Raw genomic sequence first — 21,111 nt, 5'->3', positions numbered from 1 at the left:
ATCAGCCTTATTAATCATTGCAAACAAACAAGCAAAATGATTAGGTTAAGAACCGTGGAAAACTGTTGGAAATAGGTCAAGGGAGTAGAAAAAATAATAATTTCATAGCATAGGGTCCTTGAAGTGTGAATTGACTATGATTGACAGGTATTGCTATAAATGAAAGGAACATTTTAAAAAGCAACAAAAGTCGTATAAGAATTGTCATTGAAGTGTCATGTTGTTTAGTTTCTTCATATGTTTATGGTGTAAATTGGTGCGTGTTTGTATGGACGTGCCGGGTCAATTTAAGCTTAGAGCTCTCCTCGAGTTCAGGGAGGGGGCAGGTGGAAAATCTATGCCAGCAGCCTCATTAACATAAAATATGCACGCGTCATGTGACGTCAGAGCACAGCTTAATATATTACCCACACTGCAGCCAAAATAGAATCATTCTCTGACTGCGTTTCTCTGAAACCGTATCGTAGGCTCTAACCACTTAGCTGCCTTAAGCGCCTCGTAGTACGAAAACATTAGTAATCTTAACTACTGAAAGACCACATCCAATCGCAAACGTGGCGAGAAGTATTATTCAAACGGGTCTTGTCCTGAATATGAGTACGGAGATGCTCAAAACACCAATGGAAGTGGCTGTGTACCAGCTGCATAACTTTTCGATTTCATTCTTTTCCTCGTTATTGGGGGGAGATGTTGTATCCGTCAAACTTGACAACAGGTAAACAGACTGGCTTGTTTATGCAATATTGTGGTGGCTTTATATTGATATGAGATAAATGTTAATAATTTGTTTTTTCAAAGTGAACGCAATCTTATGGTTATGTATGCTTTTAAAATGAACGCTGCCTGGGAATTGAGACCGAGGAGCTTGCTGTCACCAGTTAGAATCAGTGTTAACTGTTCTTTGTTGCAAGTCTTGAAAGCTAACATGACGTAACATTAGCTAAGTGGGCTAAGAAAAGGGGGTATCTACCTAGCTACCCTTCTAAAAATGTATCCCTGTTGTCAGAACGAAGTTTTATACGTTATTATCATTCAAATCATGATAATCGGGTCAGGTAGGACACTGTAATAAAGCAATGTAACGTTATCGATAGCATGCATTCGTAGGCCCACATATTACACTAAGTTTGCTATCAGTCGTTCCTTGTGATGACATGGCAGTGTTATCATGGACCAAGATCATTTGGACACCCAACTGCAAACGGACTTAAGACATGCACAGGGTCGCTTGGATTTATTATCAAACCATAACTTAGGTCCTCTGTGTCACAGCTTCACGTACTGAATGGCAAACTTAATACATGTATACGGTTTAAACGAATGTGATTGAAAGACTCATGTATTCTCTTTTCTTCTCCTACAGTGCCTCAGGTGCTAGCGTTGTGGCGATTGACAACAAGATTGAACAAGCAATGGTAAGCTACTCTTCCAACTGCAGAATTTGGCAAAAACAAAAATATTTAGTTTGACAGTGACTGCTCAAAGGTTTGGCTATCCTTCCTGTCTGTGGCTCAGATTAGCAAGCTCGTGTTTGTAATCGATATCTACAACTTCATAGGCAGTAGTCATGCAGCAGGCCAGTGCTTGTTGAACGTGCACAGCTGAAAAGAACTTTTGGTCACGTGTAGCCTGCTAGCTGTTGTGGCATGGTAGCCTTTGAAAACATATAGATGTTTAAATATGCATAGATTGTAGATATTCAGATATGTAAAGATTGCCTGAAGTATAGATACTGGTTGGCACCTGGTTGTACATTCTACAAAATGTAACCACTGTTCTTTGTCTCTGTGTCTCTTCAGGATCTTGTAAAGAACCACTTGATGTATGCTGTTCGAGAGGAGGTAGAGATCCTCAAAGAGCAGATCAAAGAGCTGGCGGAGAAGAACAACCAGCTCGAGCGTGAGAACAGCCTACTGAAGAACCTGGCCAGCCCCGAGCAGCTGGAGAAGTTCCAGTCGCGGCTGCCCTCGGAGGCCCTGCTTCCCCTGGACATCCAGGATGGGAATAACCCCGAGCCTATGGGCCAGTACAGCACTGGCTCTGCTGTGTAAGTGGCTCTGCCTAGGGGCGGGCAGAGCCACTGCCTCACGCGAAATGGACCTCCAGTTATATGGTTGTCACAACACGGAAGCTGGTTGTACAGATGAAACGTGACCTGAAAGCCTAAAAAGACGATGTTCCAGTCGGCATAACCTGTTCTGTAATATCCGACAATCTCTTCGGACTAAGGCAGAAAAGAGTTCTCTAGATGCCTGAGGTTACATTGGGACATTAAGAGACCCTCCCCACACACCACCACCTCGCTCCCTATTTTTGAAATCCTTTGAAGGGGGTTTATGTGTGTGTGTGTGTGTGTGTGTGTGTGTGGTGGGGGGGTTTGCCCAGCTTTGCCTTTCTCCCTCTGTCTGGTGAAGACGAGTAGAGGGGGCTTGTGTGTGTGCCAGGGCTGGCCCAGTAATCCAGAGATCTGCACCCGGTGCGGATGCCGCCGCGACACCGTCCATGGTCCTCGCCAAGCCAAGGACCCGGACGAACCTCCAGAGACGTCCCTCCCGTCTCCCCACAGCCCCACGTGGAGTTTTTTATATGTCCGGTCCTGATGCAAGCAAGGTTTTTTTTTGGGGGGGGGGGGGGGTTCAGACTGACTGTCCACAACCTTCACAGTTTGTAATGACAGAGTTTTGTTACTAAACTCAAGGACACCAAGATGCTGTAAATGAGTACCTGAGAGTCAAGCAGGAGCACTACTCCAATCAGTGCCTCACTCAGCCGTTGTTTTTTTTTTTTTTTTTATCATCATAACCGTTTGCAAACATTTGCTTGTATTCTGTGCAGTTGGGGCTTGCTGCTTATGGGGGACAAATACTGCTTTGTTTTGTTTATTTGATGAAACTGAACAAAATTCACTTTATCATTAATAATTGATGTATAAAGCTATGATTCAACGGAGATAGAAAATCTGTATACATTTGCTTAATTCTGTAAATTAGTACATTTTGTGTAAAGTGAAGTGTTTTATTTGACATTGCAGATTTTGAGCTAAACAGCCGATGGCTGTTGCTGCAGATGCACTCCCACAATGATCTGCCAGACATTTGCGTTCTGTTGACTACATGCCAACTTTGTTCCTGGCACAATGTGTGTATATGTATGTTTGTATGTATGTATGTGTTTGCGTGAGCGCATGAGTTAACGTATGAAGAAAACCATGTTTTCAGAATGGACCTTGCGTTTTCTAACTACCAAAGACTTGCCTCATACTCACAAGCCAACCAGGACCATGTGTTACTTTCACAGGGAGAAGTTTGACCGCAATAGTTTGGGAAAATAGAAAAAAAAAAAACGTGGGGTTTTGTTGCTCTATTGTGTCCAGTGGGATGGGTGTTCACAATGATGTACGGATACAAAATGCACACTGCAATAAACCTTATGTTTACACTAGTTCTTCATCCTCTCTGTGTTTTTTTACCAAGCTCTTGGCTTCTTTATTTGGATTATTTATTTGTGTAAACTAATCATCTCCCATTTGAGTCAAAATAGTGAGCCTCTTTACTGATAAAGGTTAATTAGACTTCCTGTAGCTGGTGCAGTGCTCTACAGTCTGACCTCTATAGATAATGATTTGTTGGAAATATATTTGGGCCAAGCAGGCCAGACAGTCCAGTGGATTGCTAGCAGTGTGAGCATCTTCAGTGTATTGCTGTTCCTGCTTACAAGTTCTTCTGTTGTACCTCCTGATCTTAGTGTGCTGCATCGTTATATTTTTAGTCTGTTTTGCAGCTGCAGCTATTAAATCATTGGTGGAAGCGTGTGTTCTGAGAACATTTCGGATGGTTCTGCTACAGTACATCACATGCATGCCATTCTCAGAATGTGAGCTCCTTAAATGATGCTAGGTGATTCGGGTTTCTTCTCAGGTGCTGTAAAGCTTTGTACCACAGATCAGTTCTTCCAACGCGCCCCAGTTTCTATTCCTATCCCTGACTGTTGGACGTAAATCTCCTGCTCATTGCTTGGTAATATAGGCAGTTTTTTCTAGAGCTTGGCAACGTGAATAGGATCTACTCTATGAGACACCCAGAGCTTTCTTTGGAGACGATGACTCCCCAATGTGGTGGCCAACTTGAAATAGGAGCTGCCCTGGGTTTCCTACAAACACCCGGGAGTGAGACTGGAAAACCTAAGTCAGCAGCAACAGCAGCAGTGCGCCATGTTAGGCAGTGAGGGTCATGAGAGTATCTGGTCACTTTTTGTGGTCTCAGTCTAGCCTTGTTCTGTTCCCCTACTTTTTCTCACCAAACCCAGTGATTGCGTAATGCTTTATTATGCAGCTGCCGATCAGTTTGTGAATGTGGTCAACCTCAAAGAAGCATGGGAGATACTCAGACTTTGACATCATAAATTCATTGACTTTTCCCTTTGTTTTCATTTTGTTTTTGGTTCAGTGTTTTGCTGTTCGGTGTATCTAATATTACTTCAGTGTCTACATTTTCAGTGGAAGGGCTCAGGCCTGATTACTGTGATACAGACTGGTGTAACATGCATCTTTGCTAAGGCTTTATTTTCAGGCCACACACTGTAGGTCTGGACTATTGTGCCTTGTTTGAACTGTACACCACTACTCTGGTTGTTAGTGGGATGGCCAATCGCTTTTGCAAATGCCCTGGGGGGCTTGAGGCATGTGAAAAGTAGGCTAATTGGGCTATGGCTAAAAGTCAGTACAGTGAATTGGTCATCCAGTGAATGCCTTGGCCTACATATCTTGGGATTTACAGCGGTGAAAACTGAAGGCCTCTTGATGCCCATGAAGCTGATGTCTGGAAGCATGCCACAAGCCGAGTCAAAAAACCTTCTAATGTTGCATGAACTTAACACAAGGAAGCAGAATTTGAGTGGCGTGGAATCGGGCTTTTGATTAGGGCCACTTCCTGCACTGGCGCTCCTCGTGGGCTGCAGGGAAAGGCAGCTGCAGGACGGGCTGTTATGCAACGACACCAACATCTGTTTCGGCTGGAGCAGTTGTAGGCGGGTTTTGGATATCGAGCCTTAGCCGGAGTGCGGTTGGGTTTGCATGCAAGGAGACACTTAAGACTTTCATGCACCCCCACGGACCAGCCATGTTTGTCCTCGCTGCAGCTCACACAAACACAACATTACAAAGGAGGATGTTTGTGCCCCGCTGCACAACCCCTGCAAATACTTGGTGTTATTTAAAAAAAAAAAAAGTATTTTTTCCAGTGCCTCCATAATGGAAAGTCATTGTGAATAACAGCATGGCAGCCTTTGTAACCAGGAGCTCTTAGGTCAGGTGCATCCTGTTGAGACACAATGATGTAAAAAAAAAAACAGGAACGCGAAAGGTGTTTTCATCAGGAAGGACCGCTTTCGTTACTAAGAGGAAAGCTCTTTGTGAGGTGATAAACAATGTGCAGAGGTATGAAACAAGTTAAATTAGAATCCCTCAGACTAAACACTTGGATATCAGTAATTGGTCCTTATGCATCATACTGGCTCAGGGCAACCCCTGTTGCATTGTCTTGTGGTAGCACATGAGCAAGATGGAAAATATCCAGAAATGCATTGTGAGCAACTTGGACCGAATTCAAGTGAATTTCTCTCGCAGCAGGATCAAGGACAGAACATGGCAGATTACGGGTATCATGCTGGATGGCCACACATGGTGGAAGGCGGATCTGCATTTACTATGGTGTATACAGCTTCAGACATATAATCATGCTCAAATCATAGAGCTTAAACAGGTTATAACTATGTAACATCTTTGGGCAGTGGCAGAGGTGAACATTACAATGTTTATATTAAAGTGTTTTTAAAAAGTGACAAATGGCACTTTTGTTCACATCTGAGTAATTAGTGCAGAAAAACAAAGAATATGTCTTATTTGTATTATATAATTGTTCTTATAATTATCACAATTATAATTTAGAATTGTGATAATTATAAGAAACATATTAACAAACATAACTGAGGATTATGTAAGTGTGCTGAGATGGCTGTGACTGCCTATGTTATGATTCATACTTGCCCTAGTGACAGAAATAATTCATTTATGAACGCTTTTTAAAGTCTTTCCACTGAAGTCTGCTCCATGCTTTGTCTCAAACCAGATGGAAATGAATGGTGGTGCTTTGGCCTCTGCTGTGTCTAGGATTCATGCTTTTCACCTCTTCCCCATTTCATCTGCAGCTAATTCATATCTCCCTCAAAGATCTGTACATTCTTGGTTTGCAATAGTAAACACCCTCTGGGGTAGAGTGATGGTTGTAGAAAGCGGGGGGAGATCCCTATTTCTCTGCATAAAGACAAGAACAAAGAACCGTTTCTTCATGCAAATGTGCACAAATATGTTTTCCCACTCTCATGATAGTGCATTAAGGTTGCACCAGGACAATGTTTGGCAGATCGTTAGCACATACACCATGCAGTGAAATGCAGTATGGGCGTTGGCACACCCTGTGAAGACATTCTCCTAGAAGTTGCGGAACGTTCATGGAAAGAGGATTTTGAAAGCTGTTTTAGTAATATTATCCCCCCATAAAGGGATATTACCAAACTTTCTTAAGCAGACTTTCAAAACAGTGGGTAAAACTTGGAGACTGCCAGTCTACGCAAGGATTAGTTTTGAGTGGGTGTATACTGGGTACTGTGTACTTTCATCTAAGCTATTTATAAGTTATAAGTTACTGTTTTGTAGATGTGTGATTGTGTATTATGGTCCTAAAAGATCTCTACGACATAATGTTGTACCAGGAACGTCATTGATGTTGAAGAGACAAACAATGTCTACTGAGGGAAAGAGTTAATAAGTGGAGTGAGCCTCACAAATGAGTTGTGTGTGGGTTTTCCAGGCCTGACACAGACTTTGACCTCTTGTTCCCAGGGGATTCCTTGTTATGGTGCGGCCTGGTGCGATGCCCCTCATGCGTGGTCCTAGCCATGCAGAGAATGTGGCTCGCTCAGAACATCTTATTCAAAACAACTGGGGCAGAACAAAGGGCACCAGCGTGTGGCCAGGGATTTAAGGTAATACCACAAGTTCGCGGTTCCACCGCGGGACCTGCACAGCTAGGCTCGGGCCACAAATCAGAACGCGTTTGTGTTTCTGCAGAGCCATGTGGCAGAGTGAAAGGGTGGAGGGGGGTGCAAATGGAATTACATAATCACCACAGTTCCATGGCAATACATCTGTGACTCCTTCTTAATAACTAAAGGCAACAAATGAGTAATTATGGGAGAAATGGATAGAAACAGAGGGAGAAATGAGAATGTGGCAGATGAATGCTGTAGGAGGGGATGTGGTGGAGGGCGTGGGCCAGAAGACTGAACACTGGCTCATCCCAAAGACTCTTTGTCTTGAATAGCAGTGTGGACATGTTTTAAGTACACTCTGTGCTCAGTTTTTTTATTTTATTTTCTTGAGTGGAATGACATGCAAACCAAATGTAAATACAAATTGGATAGGATACATATAAACGTGTCTGTATTGCACACAGCATACTTTAATCTCAAAAGAAAAGAAAAACTTTACTGTAATTATAAGAATCATATTTATCTTAAAAATAAATCCTCTGTTTTCAGGTTTGGTGAGCTGAACACTGGATTCTGTTTTATAGTGAGGCCCATAAGAAATCAAACAGACAGACTGGAATATGTTGCAACCTAGTGAACATTTTCCTGGGGCAAAGAACATTTGTCAACAGCAGTAAACACCAAGGGCAGTTACAAAAACAAACAAAAAAATCCATGTAGAGACAAGAAAATGTACATGACGACTTTTGATGACAGAGAGAAACAGGTACAACCAAAGTTCAGCAATCAGTGCAGAGATGCAACAGTCCCTGCAGTAATTAGTAAAGCTTGCACAATAGTCACTGTAACGGTGTTTTCGGGAAAGCGAAGGTATTGAAATTAGTTCCAGCTAAACATAGAGATGGCACAATTATCGTGTCAATCATTATGTGTAAGAACCCTAAGGAGTAATTGGACTCAAGTTACTGGAAAATATATTCTGTAACACAGCACACCTCAGACATTAAGAAATAAAGGAAATAAACGATCATCACTGACTAAATTATACTTGCCATTTGAGGTGCAGCAAGCACTTTTGTCAGGTGCACATTCTTTCTGGGGACTGTGCCTGAAATTAAGCTATACCCTACGCAAGAGTCACCCCACCTTCTGATTTTAGACATTTTCCACCCTCTTGTGAAGGCCTACAGGGGAAAACAAAAGCTGTGCCAACATAAAACAAACAAATACCTGCCCATTTTTTTCCTTTGCTGCTGACTATCTGTTTTGAAAGCAAAGAGTTTGGAAATGGATGCTTTTGTGTGGGCTGCTAATCTTTTTGAGCTTCCCTGTGAAAGAAACCGTCAAGCACAGCCTTTCTTTGCATGCACACCCCCACTGTGCCCCCCCATCACCCATGCACACACAAACATGGAAGACCATCACATGGAGTTACATGAGGGGAGCGGTCATGACTGGATTCTGACCAATCGGTGATGAGAGTCCCAGCTAGTGATCAATCACAACAGGGCCCTTTTCGCTCTGTCATCTGTTGTCTATTCAGGCCTGCTAATAGCCTTTCCCTCTCACACACTATGACAATTATTTTGGCCCATCTCTGAGGTCTCGTTTGTTGGATTCATTGCAGGCTTTTTGGTCATGATGGCCATTTACAGTCGGGAGGCCACCGTTCTGACGAACAGAGGATCCATTCCCCGATACGCTGTGACCCATGGCAAGAGCCAAAGGTTTCATAACAGGCCATAATCGTAACAGCATGACTCTTTAGCAGGAATCACTTGAAACTATTTTTTTTCTTCTACCTCTGACGACAGCTGAAGAAGATAACATAAACACCCTCAGGAGGTCTGGGTTTTTCTTGGGTGGGATGTGGGTTATGCTTCAGGTCGGTCGGTAAAGTCATCCCGTGACACGCTACTATATGAGACAGATTGGATTGTAAAAAATACAAAATGTATGCCCTGAATTCTTTTGTTCTTGTTGCCTTTCCCTAATCTTCCTGATAACACTGCACACTAAACACAATATGTGGTCTTATGCAACTGTGTGTTTCTGTTTGTATATGTTTTCAGTCTACTGCCATTGTGTTATAAATAAAATGCCTGCCTACTCCCTCTCACCTTTTTTCTGCCTTGTCACCCTGTCTCAGGAAATGTATGGCTGTAAACAGTACAGGAAGTGACCTCAAAGATGAGTGTTTTAAGCTTTGTTTTGAAAACAGACTAACGAATATTTACTTCTTATTCCAATGTGGGACAAAAACTTTTCGTCACGTCAGCTCTCCCTTAAATAGTCTTCCAGGTACTGAGTGGAAAAAAGGGGACATTGATGGCAAAACGTATTGAGTTGGCTGTCAGCCACGTCCTTAATATTCAAGAGTGGAAGACTTTCCTTAGGCTTTGCCATAACCTCAGATATATTTTTCAGGGATGTTTAGTAGGCCTTTTCCATAGAGTTTTAGTCGACTCAGGATTTATGAAATGGGAGCTCTTTGATGGCTTGTTTGGTTATGGTTGCTAGGCGTTGAGGCACAGAAATGTGGTGTCCCCTACTAGCAGGCACTGGGAAGATGTGAGTATTCTGTGGTGTACTCAGGCTATTTTTAATCACATAGCAACTAAGTTCCCCTTAGTGTATGTTTCCAGACGTGGAACCAAGCTAAATATGACCTGAATCTATTTCTTCGTTAAATTTGTCATGAAGCTTAGCTACTGAAGAAAAATGTCCTTCTGATATTTAACTGAATGAAGTAAACACTTCGAGAGTTCATCGAACATTCATCTACACTTACCATTTCAAACTTGCTATTTATAAATAGCCATGTCAGAGACTCTTTTATACTGGGCAGTGCCTTCCTACCGGAAATATTACTTCAGATTTTCACACAACTGATTTGAAATGCTGCTCTTTTCCCACGGATGAGTTGTATTATGAAAGATCCTGTTGTTCCATGCACTACTTGTGCAATGTGGAAAAAAAAACATAAAGAGGGAACTGGGTGGTTGGGAAATAAAAATGTGTTAAAAAGTTGAGTATATGTATAAAGATACTTCAACATATAGAACTTACGAAAAAAGCTGATTTGCAAAGTCTTGCTTTTCTGACTAGGCATCTTGCCTCCTGTTTTTGACACCACTAAAGTCTCCTCACAAAGATAGAGTCAGTCTCCAACTTTTATAATGATACATAAGCGAATGCTGCTCCCATATTGCCAAAACACGTAGAGCTGCAAAGTTGGGAAGGCAGGGCTGCACAGTGCATGGAGACAATGAGGCCAAGGCAAGGTGTCATAATGACACAGGTCTCAAACGGATTACAGAGTCTGCAGGGTCATTATCCATGGGCTGGCCATGGGCTGGCCTCTTCAGATGTCTGGAATGGGAAGAGATGTGGAACAACTGAGGCATTATGCAACGCCTCTCTCACCTGCATCCTCAGATCAAGTCGGACATGCGTTCCACCTGGATTTCATAGCAACGCGGCCAAACCCTAGCCACCGAGAATTTTAAACCAATCAGACATGAGAGTGTGGAAAACTTTTCTGCTATTAGGGACGTGTGTTCTTGCCTCAGGGTAGAACAGGTTTGGCTTAATATCTCACAGAGGAATCCCCTGTGTGTTGTGAATGGAATACATAGCTTTCATATTTTCTCTTATTGACTTTTCAATGATTAATGCCCGAACCATCACCACAAGAGAATATTTAATATCTGTATAGATTAATGAAATTATTTTTTCCTCAACTGAACTCTTTGGTACAGCAAATGGCAGATGGTACCATGGGTAATAAAAAAGGGAACCATCACAACAAACAGCATGCGTGAGTAGAAAAATGTCCCGCGCCCCAGTGGGCATGGCGTCAGTGGAGGCGCTCAGAGGCCGCATTTCTGTCAGCGCATAACGTTTTAGGTGCTAATTATCACACACCTGTCTTCAGGTTCCACGCCGGCTGGAGAGCGAGGCAGCTTTTGAACTCGGTGTGCGAGGGGGAACAGTGTGTTCTCTCGATACAGTTTACGACTTTCCTGTGGTTTCCGCGGTATGTGAACATTATCAGGCCATGTGTAGTCTGCTGTCACCCCACTGACTTACATTAAATGCCATGGCAAGAAAACAGTCTTGGGGCAAAATGAACCTGGGTTGCTCTATAGAAATAATTGCACGCCACCCAGCTTTGTTTACCTGTGCTTATATAACTTTATGCCTGTGTTTGTTGACAGCAGATGGGCAAGATGTCCCAGTTTACCAACGGCAGCTCGCACACCCTTTCCTGAACACACAATGAATATTTTTGCAAACACTGAAAACCTAATAGGGCTGAAATGAGCAAAAAAATAAATAAAAATAGGAAAGGGATTATTTAACTCAAAAGTGTTTATTTTATTATCAATTATTTATTATAAAAAAGGCATACTGGATGGTTGATTCAGGATATTTATTTCATTGTATATGTCATTGAAAGGGACATTTGGAAGGATTTTAAATCCAGTATTGTTTATATACAACTGTGCTGTATATAATGTACAAACACATAATGTACAAATTTAATCAAATAAATGGCCAAAAATTGACAAATGACATTACTTATTGGCCGTAAAACAATTGTCAAAAAAGGCCTGGTGGACACACAAATGCAGCAAATGTCAGTGGCTTGTAGCTGTCTGTCGTGTCAAGATCCAATACGGAATGTTCCAGTTCCCAGAGGCTGCAGGTGCTTTAGCCATGACACATGTAATGCTTTAAGCAGCCCTGAGCAAACAAACACACAGTGAGCGCAGACCCAAACACCACTACCTCTTAAAACATGACAGATCAAAACTGCAACAACCATACTTGTATTCTCTGAAATATCATTCAATGGCAGGCATATTTTTCATATAATTTGTTTGGAGAGATCTGGACAATTTCCTCATAAATTACTGACATATTGCCACAATACTAACTGTGCCAAATGCCAAACAGACCATATTTCATTGCAATAAAATAATTTCCTACCCAGCGTTAATTAGTTTTAGAATGTGCAGTTCATTACATTCCTATCATATCTGGATATTCCAACACCTCTGTCAGTCAGAGTTTCATAACTTTTCTGAGCACGTCTCTGTCAGTGTGAAGCTACGTGCATATTTGGCTGCAGTGTCTATTCCACAAGACATTAGTGAAGAGAACTGACATTAGTGAAGAGAACTGAATGAGCAGGGTCAAGAGGACTGCACTGCCAGCCCTGGGCTTGAACTTACACAGGAAAGGGCAGCAAAATAACATTCTCAGCTGTTGCACACCACCTGTCTGACAGACAGTTCACACACAAAGGGCCTGACCAACAGGCATGGAGCACGATTGGTCACTGTAGGGGTGTTCCCCACAGGTGACGTAAAAAAAAAAGTCATGCCAATGAATGTCAATGCAATCGTCACACCTAATCGATGCATGCGATGACATTTCAAAATACAACTAAGTTCCTTCAATCTATCACTGACAATACACAGGTACAGATTGAAAACCATTTGCTTCCAACCATGCGTGCAGTGAAGAGGATTGAGGGTTTTCTAGCCAGAGGGTCTAGGATGTAAATACACTGACACAGCAACAACGACTAATCATTAACCGCACTCCACTGGCACCACCACTCACGTCTCGTCTATTTTCTGCCCTCGCACAGAGCAGACATCACTTACTTCCAAAGTGAATGCCTGGACAGTATCCAAGTCTGCCACATTTGAGGTGCTGAACATTTCATTCTAATTCAGTGAGGCGCTTTGGCAGCCGCTTGGCCGGCAGTAAGCAGGGCCCACTGATAAGATGACCATATAAACATGATACGGGCTCTGTTGTGTTGCCGGGGCTTCGCCACTGTTGCAACAAGTGCAACAGTTACATTACATGGCACGCTCTCTCACAGTACAGTTTTATAACAGCCCAGGACCAATCAGAGCGCCTCAGCGAGTGAGAGAGGGCAGGGAGAGATTAACACATGCAGGAGTGTTTTTTACAATAATTATGGAACTGCAAGTGGAGGCCAACTGGGAATGGTGGTACAAATGGTGATGGGAGTGCAGTTGGAACTTATGTGCAAAATAAATGACATTAATAAATAAAAAACATGTATCTGTCCTAGCCTAGCCTAGCCTATGTATGTAAGCACACAAAGACGTACGTAAGCACACATGCACGCACACACACACACACACACACACACACACACACACACACACACACACAAACACAAACATGCACGTAAGCACACTTGCGCACACACACACACACACACACAACCACCCACCCACCCACACACACACACACACATACACACACACACAAACACGCACGTAAGCACACATGTACACACACACAACAGAGGCACGTAAGCACACATGTACACACACACAGAGAGAGAGAGAAACAAACACAGACACAGAAATACCGATACTGATCCCATGATGCTCTTTGACCCCGTGATATAACCATGACACTGAGCCAACGCTATCGCTATGGCAGATTTGAATATCAAATCTGCATTTCATCCTCATTAGTATTCCTGGTGGATTGGGACTATACTTCACAGAAATGGTGCCTATAACATGAAACTTTGTATTACATGAAACCAAAATTAAGAGTGCATTTGAGTTGACCTTGTCAGCTGAAATCAGGTGTCCAAGTCCATTTCTGGATAGTTTTTTATCTGCCTACAGAATGTCCCTGTGGAGCTATCCATTCTCTCTAATGCCCCCCCCCCCCCCACACACACACACACACACTCACACACACTCCTGAATCTGCCTGTGGCTGCACTGAAGTCTCCTGTAGATGTTTAATCCTTGCTTTGATTGAGCTCCAACACAATGCTCTCACTTGTGCAAATGTGTCTGACCCCTCTGACCTACTGTTCCTTTTGCGGAGCGGCCACACAACACACAGTTAATCCTGCTCCCTATATTTGTGCACAAATTAACTTGATTCTGGGCGCCCACTGCACAAAAAACACACACACATACACACACACTGACTTTGGGCTGAAGGGGGTCCTTTGATATGAAAAGGGGACTTTCAGAACACATTAAGGCACATGACAGTAACGCTGCCACCCCCATGAACACACACACGAAATAGGGGGATTAGGCCAGCCCTGGAAGAAAAACAACAGCACAGGATACTCCTCTCCACTGGCCCGGTCACTGCACAAGAACTCAGAGGCCAAACCTCCTTCCTCACGAAGGGCAACAACAAGGTCTCGAAGACTGGTTATAGCGTTTGCGTGTCCAGTGCCGACCTTGCATGAAAGATGGAGTGAGACAGAGAGCGTGATTGAGATGGATGGACGGATAGAGACGAAGAGAGGGAGAGACGAAGAGAGGGAGAGAGGGAGAGAGGGAGAGAGGGAGAGAGTCGACTGAAGTGCAGCATTGATGCCTCCCAGTCCGGCTGCCACCGCAGCTGCGTTCCCCATTTGTTGCATGTGAGTGTGTGGGTGTGTGATTCAGGCCCGCGCGGTACATACTGTCCTACTTGGAGAGTTGCCCTGTGGCCAGCAGCAGAGCAGTGTGCGGCGGATGAGCAACGTGCCGCCACCAGCACCGCCGCTGCACCAGCCCAACTGCCTTTCTGTCGCTCCTTTTTCACTTTTCACCCCTTTGTCTACTTTTTTGTGTTGTTCCTTTCTGTTTTCCCCTCCTGGGCGTCTCCTGTTTCTCGCGAGCCAAACCCTACACCTCTGGACGGCGCCTCGCCAACAACGCAGCTGAGGGTGTGCAGGAAGAATACCCATTGGCTGAAACGTACCCATGCACATTAAATGGAGCGTTTTACTATCCATTTCTTTCTGGGCCACTCTGTTTTTTGTCCCGTGTGCCTGTGTGTGTGTGTGTGTGTGTGTGTGTGTGTATGTGTTTTTATTTGTCTTTATATCTTTATATCTGTCCTTAACACAAGATATATCAACAACACTCTGAGAGCAGGACTCCTGTTTATCCAAACATCACCTCAAGGACTGTTGGCTTTGGCACATGTGCGTGTTTGTTAAGAGTGGCACGGCGCTGGCTTATGTAAAGAGAGAGAGAGAGAAAGAGAGAAGGAGAGAGATAGATAGAGAGAGAGCGAGAGAGAGATAGAGAGAGAGAGAGAGAGAGAGAGAGAGAGAGCAGAATGCAGTTGTTAGCCGAGTACTAGAGAGTACTGATGTCTGCGGCTAATGCATCAAGCAGAGGTGCGCTCAGAATGTGTGGCAGCCGAGCGAGTGCACGCTGGGGGAGTGGCAGGAGAAGGCCCTGGGTCCCCTGCTGCTAGTGACAGGCCCCAGATGAAAGAGGACGAGCTTGACAAAGTACTCCACCCTTCTCCACTCACGCACACAGTCCACTACACACACACGCACACACACACACACACGCACACACACACACACACACACACACACACACACACACACACACACTTCTCACACTCCATATTCTTACACATTTCTCCAAACGCCTCCTTTTTGGCGGATCACGCCAGGGGATAGACCAAGGCATTCGCTGGGGCACGCGCAACTCTGGATGAAACTGGAACACCTCGCTCTGGGAGCTTATGTAACTAGCGTGCAGGCCCAGGGTCTGGGGAATGGGGCAGAAAAAGCAATAAAAAAAAAAAAAGACGAGGCAGGCCAACGCACGATGGAGGAAAAAGCCCCGCGGGGCCAGAGGGGCTGGAACCGGCCAGCGCACAAAAGGAAACGAGAGCAGTGCACAATGAGGACCACTGGGTGCATTGTGGCGGCGGCCGTGACCTAGTCGAGAAGGGACTGTTCTGTACTGTCCTCCACGCAGCTCTGCTGTGGTCCTGTTTCCTATATTTACATTGCACCCTAAATATACCAAGATTCCTCCCCTCGCACTGCACATTGTTCCTTTGCATTTCAGGAGAGTTGCTTTTGGATTAGCGAAGCCAGCCATCGGTTTGGCTAACTTCTGAAGCACTGAAGTTGTCTTGGACGGCAAAAAGGAAGGAACTAAATTAATTTAACCTTCACTATTTGCCATATAGGATTATGCTGGAAAGTAAAGCATTTTAGTTTTCCTGGGCTGGCCCCTCAGACAAAAATTCCACAGTGCAACACAAATACACAATCATAATAACTTTGCTTTCGGCTCTCAAAGAAACCTCAAACCTAAGAATGAGCTAATGACCCACACAACTCAAAAGTAATTTTACATGACATGCTTAATCCCGTACAGTGGTAAACAAACACATGTTTCTTCAGACTGGCATTGCATTGCAATGCAATTGCATCTATTTTTCTACAAACATTAAAGGAAAGTGAGGGAAAACAACTACATGTAACTATATATACATGCATGTACACACAAAGGCCTTTATGGTGAACTAATAACTTGCTATATATGAGGCAATGCATAGGAATAGGTGTCTGTGCCAGAGTTATTTTTATCAGTCAGCTTTTGTGAGCCAGAGCAGGAGCTCAACAGCTTTGAATCTGTCAAACAAACACAAAACATCTGGAGTTGAGCAAGCAAGCAATGTCTCTCTGCGCTACAAGTATAAGTTGGTTTTACAACTCTGCTCTCCAAAATAGCTGTGTGGCTCAGAAGAGGTATATGCATATATGTTTCTAATTGGAGTTTAAAGCCTATTATCCAGCTTTTTTTGTTAAGGACAATAAACACTGTGAAAGCTCTCAAACAACTTTGGTGGTCCTTATTGTTTATTAAAAAAGATTGTGTTTGAAATCAGATATTAAAGGAGACAAAATGGGTCCTGCTGTAGGTATAAGCTTAACATGCTCTATATTTGGAGTTTATTGAGAAAAGGGAATGCCTTTCCCATGATAGGACTGCAGAAACTGGTAGCTGTGGCTTGCATAAGAGGGCAGTTCTGAGGTTGGATGTCTCGTGCGAGAGCCAGCATCAAGAATTTCATTTGATTCCTGCTTGCTGAAACTAGAGTCGCGCATTTGTTGACTTAAGACTGTTTTCCCATCTTTGCCTCTCAAGATCGCTGGCCAAGCAGTCACTTGAGTTGAGTTCCCATTCTGTGCTCATGACTGCCAGAGTACAGGCTTCATTTCTCAACAAAATAATCAGAATAGATGCTGAATTCTGTGGTTACGCCTTAAAAGAGCATGGTTGTGCTGGGGTGGGAGAAAAAAAAGTGTACCCTGCTCAGAGAAAAAGATGAAAAAAACCCTTACCCATTCAGCAAAAGCACGGAAGAGCCTATTTCTTTAACACACCGGCTCCATTTTGGATGGAATATGCAAATAGCCCCTCCAGCGGCCAGCCAATCAGAGTCAGGAGAGGCCCATGGGGTGGGAGGTCGAGGGAGAGCGGGGGGCAGAGCCACCGAGTTATGTAACGGTTCAAACAGACAAACAGACATGAGAAAAGACATCCGTCTGAAAGTGCAGACGGTGACTCCACATGCTGGAGGGAGTGGGGCAGAGGAGAGCTCCGCGGCGGGAGCCGCACCTCCTCTGCAGGGCAGCGCTCAACAACACGGCCCCAGAACAAGAGAGCCGCAGCAGCTCGTCCGTATTATTATTTTCTTAAGAACCAGCTTTGGCAGGAGGCAGTCAAGCGACACTGAGTCAGTGCTGGCACTGGGGGCTGCACAGGTGAACTTGTTTGTGTGGCTTCATGGGATTGGAACACCTCTCCAAGTTACATTAAAACTTTTTTTTTTGGTCAAGCAGAAATAAAAAACTCACACACAAATGTTTGGACAAACATTTTTATACAGCTAGATCATTCGCTTGAACAAAATAAAGCAACACTCACTACTGGAAGGAACAGGAAAAAGCCTATTAGTTTGTACCTTCCAAACACATAATATTAGTTTGTCCGTTTCAAACACGTAATATTTTATTCCAACACATGACGCCTTGATGAAAAATCGAGATTGGGACTGGCTGTACGTCAGCTATTCCAACTGGAGGAAGTCATCAGGCAGGAGGAACAGAAGTATGAGGGGGAAACACAATAGCTGCTGGTTCACCTCATAATGCCTTCTGTGTGGTCTGGCATTCGGCAAGGCCGAGCATTGTTAATAACATTTCTACTAGCTCGCCATGTTTGGTGATGTTGGTCTTTGTTGCGGGACCACGCAACAGATGCCTTCCATGACATGCTAGGGAACAATATGTGCTTTCACACTCATACTGTGCCCTGCAGAGAGTCTGGCCACGGGGAATCAAAGCTCTGAGCCCTGGAATTGCAGGAGAGGTTTGGCTGCATGCGTGCATAATCCTGCTCTATTTTTATCTGGGATTTTATGTGTAAAGTGTTTCAGGACTGTTACACATGTGATGACAATGTGTTTTGACAATTGTGCTTATTAGACCACATATGCACATTTTGTGTATGCTTTTATAAATGATCATTCTCTGTAAAGGAATGATCACTCATGAAAGAAAGTTGATAAAAGGGTATATATAATGTATATAAAAATATAATGAATACTGCATTACACATACAAAGTAAACAACAATTTCTAGATTATGTAGAGAGATGTATCTGCAGGCATTTCATGCTAGAATTAGAAGTGTTTCTCTGCACAGGTGTGAAGTGGAGGAAAAAACACACACTCTCCCACTCTAAATACCTTCATGCTCACTTTAGCATCAAAACCACACTGTCCAGTACTGTCCAGCAGGAAAGACGCCACTGAGTGCCTCCTGGCAGCCTTCAGCACCCTCGTTCAGGCGCAGCAGGCAGAGTGAGTGCTGTGCGACCCCTTCCCACCCCCCTGCCGGGAGCTTCAATGAGTCTCTTTAGCATCTGCTCAAAGGCAGCCTGCAGGGCGAAGCACAGGTTCAAAGCATAGCTGACTGGCCGTCTCCTTCACACACACACACACACACACACAAGAAAACACACACAGACGAGTTAGGCTTGTCCAGTGACACAGTGGCCAAATACAGTGACCCACATTCATCTGCGCCGTACAGTCACACGCTCTTTTGGAAGGGACGTCTGAAAAACAATCGGAGCGCCTTTTGGAGGGGGCCCTATGCTCAAGGCTGCACATTCTTACAAAGGCATTGATAATAAGGGAGCGAGACCCTTTTGCCTTTGCGTGAAGCTTAAAAGCCTGCTGTATGTGTGGACTGCAGTGTAGAATAACATGCGTCAGGGTCATGATTTCATAACTCCTTGGCTCTCGTGGTGCGGCTCGCGCGGGCCATCTGGACTCAGTGCAGGATCCCACCACGGTATCCTGCTGATGTATGTGTGCTCTGTTCCCACGGGACCCAAATCCATCGAAGGCAGGACAGGTTATTCCCAGAGTGCAATGCATCCGAAATGCAAGTGAAATTCATAAATTGAATTGGAATTTAAGAGCCAGTTTCAATTCAATTCTGGAATTTTGCACAAGCCTGTTACCCATGGGTGAAAGTCGTATATTGTGTTCCACATGGGGGTTAGACTAGATTAGACATCTGCTAAGTGATGGCAGCCAGAGTGGACTGTAGAGCTGAAGCATCATGAATGTTTCATCACTTTGATAAGAGTCATCATTATGGCAATTACCAGTAGATCATCACTGCATTTAGGACTACATTGTAAGGCTGGGCAATCATTCAGTGATAAACTCCATTACTTGATGCACGGTGTGCAATTTGGTGCACGATGTGGAAGATGCTGTGGTGAACTCAGGAGACCCGTCAAACTAATCAGTGCACTTAGACCCAGTGCGAGGGGTGTTGGTAGTCTGGAAGCTTTATTGACGTCAGGACAGAGGTTCTTTGTGTCTGTTTGATTGACAGATCACCCTGGAGTTGATTAGAACTAAGTACCTGCCAGACAGTATGCACCCACACACACACACACACACACACACACACACACACACACACACAAAGACTGATTATATACACACTGATTGTATATTATTGTTCTCATATTAATGTTATACTTTGCACCGTTCTAATATGTTGAGTCAGTCAGCTGCATATCTTTCACCTTATCTACACATTTACTGCAGCCATTTAGAGGAGAGAAAATAACAGTCAAAACACTGAGGTCTTCACTGAAGTAGCACCTCAGGCGATGCTTATATTGTAACTTAAGTAACAGGATTTGTGAATTGTTGAAATGCTTGTTCTTAGACTTTTGAGCTCCGCCATCTTTCTTCTGCAAATACTGTTGAGGCATGTCAGTCAAGACATACAAACCCCACATCTACTCGAAAGGCCAACATCAAAGCGTGGACTTGAAAGGAATGCCCAAAACACATGCACCATCCCAATCACTCCTCAGAATGCTCAACCGTATTACGCAATATGTCTGCAGGATGTCTCCTGACATTTCCTTTTCAGTTTGATGTGCACTGTCTTGTGGCGTGTTTGCTCAACAACTTCCAGAGATTTAAAAAGATTATGTTTTCTGCCACCAGCAAAACATGCTGCTGCCACTGACATAATCTACTCTCTTAGATAGGCAGGTCATTCGGTTGTTTCTCTGTATCTATTTTATGCTCGCTAACGCTGTGTCGGCCGGTGAGAAGAAGCATGCGTTGACCTGCAGATCCTGAACTGGACAAATACTGCGTGACTGGACTCTGCCCACTCTGATCAGTACCAGCTGCTGTCTTTGTCATGCAGCCATGTTTATATTGGCTGCTGCCGGAGCTGTAAGTCACATTGCATAAGCGAATCAAAGCAAGTTGATTTCGCTGTTCGCCGGTGATCTGTGCCGTCTTTGACGGCATGCGAGATAGTCTCGCTATGCTGACAGGGAGTCCCCAAAAAACTATGCAGACAGAGTCATCGGATGTCGATGCGAAAGGCCACAATAATCCCCATGGGAACCGTCCCAAATGTCACGCTCGTGGAATTGGTTTCTGGTGACTCTAGCCATCAGAACAGACCGTATTAGGGCAGTGGTTTAGTGGTTTAACCCGATTTAAATGCTACTGGAACACCAACCAGAGGCTGGCGGTGTGAGGAATTAATGAACTTCGAACTGTGGCGGTGATCTAACCAAAGAGCACTACGTAGTAAGCCACAACACAGAAACACACTGCCTCTCAAGCTGAGTAGGTGTGGAGGGTTGACTTGCAGCGTTGGCTCAA

The 21,111-nt window shown here is 44.0% G+C and overlaps 1 protein-coding gene across 1 annotated transcript; it reads left to right on the top strand.

The window, feature by feature from the left end:
- The first annotated feature begins 343 nt into the window (after positions 1-343).
- tsc22d3 (TSC22 domain family, member 3) lies at positions 344-3,441 on the top strand. Its single transcript, XM_048230804.1, has 3 exons — positions 344-715; positions 1,364-1,415; positions 1,800-3,441. The coding sequence occupies exons 1-3, from the start codon at positions 594-596 to the stop codon at positions 2,049-2,051; spliced, it is 426 nt and encodes a 141-aa protein (XP_048086761.1). The 5' UTR covers positions 344-593; the 3' UTR covers positions 2,052-3,441.
- Positions 3,442-21,111: the final 17,670 nt, after the last annotated feature.

Source organism: Alosa alosa, chromosome 21, assembly GCF_017589495.1.
Source record: "Alosa alosa isolate M-15738 ecotype Scorff River chromosome 21, AALO_Geno_1.1, whole genome shotgun sequence".
NCBI lineage: Eukaryota > Metazoa > Chordata > Actinopteri > Clupeiformes > Clupeidae > Alosa > Alosa alosa.
The sequence above is the reverse complement of the archived record's forward strand: the minus strand, read 5'-3'. Positions and strand labels throughout refer to the sequence as shown.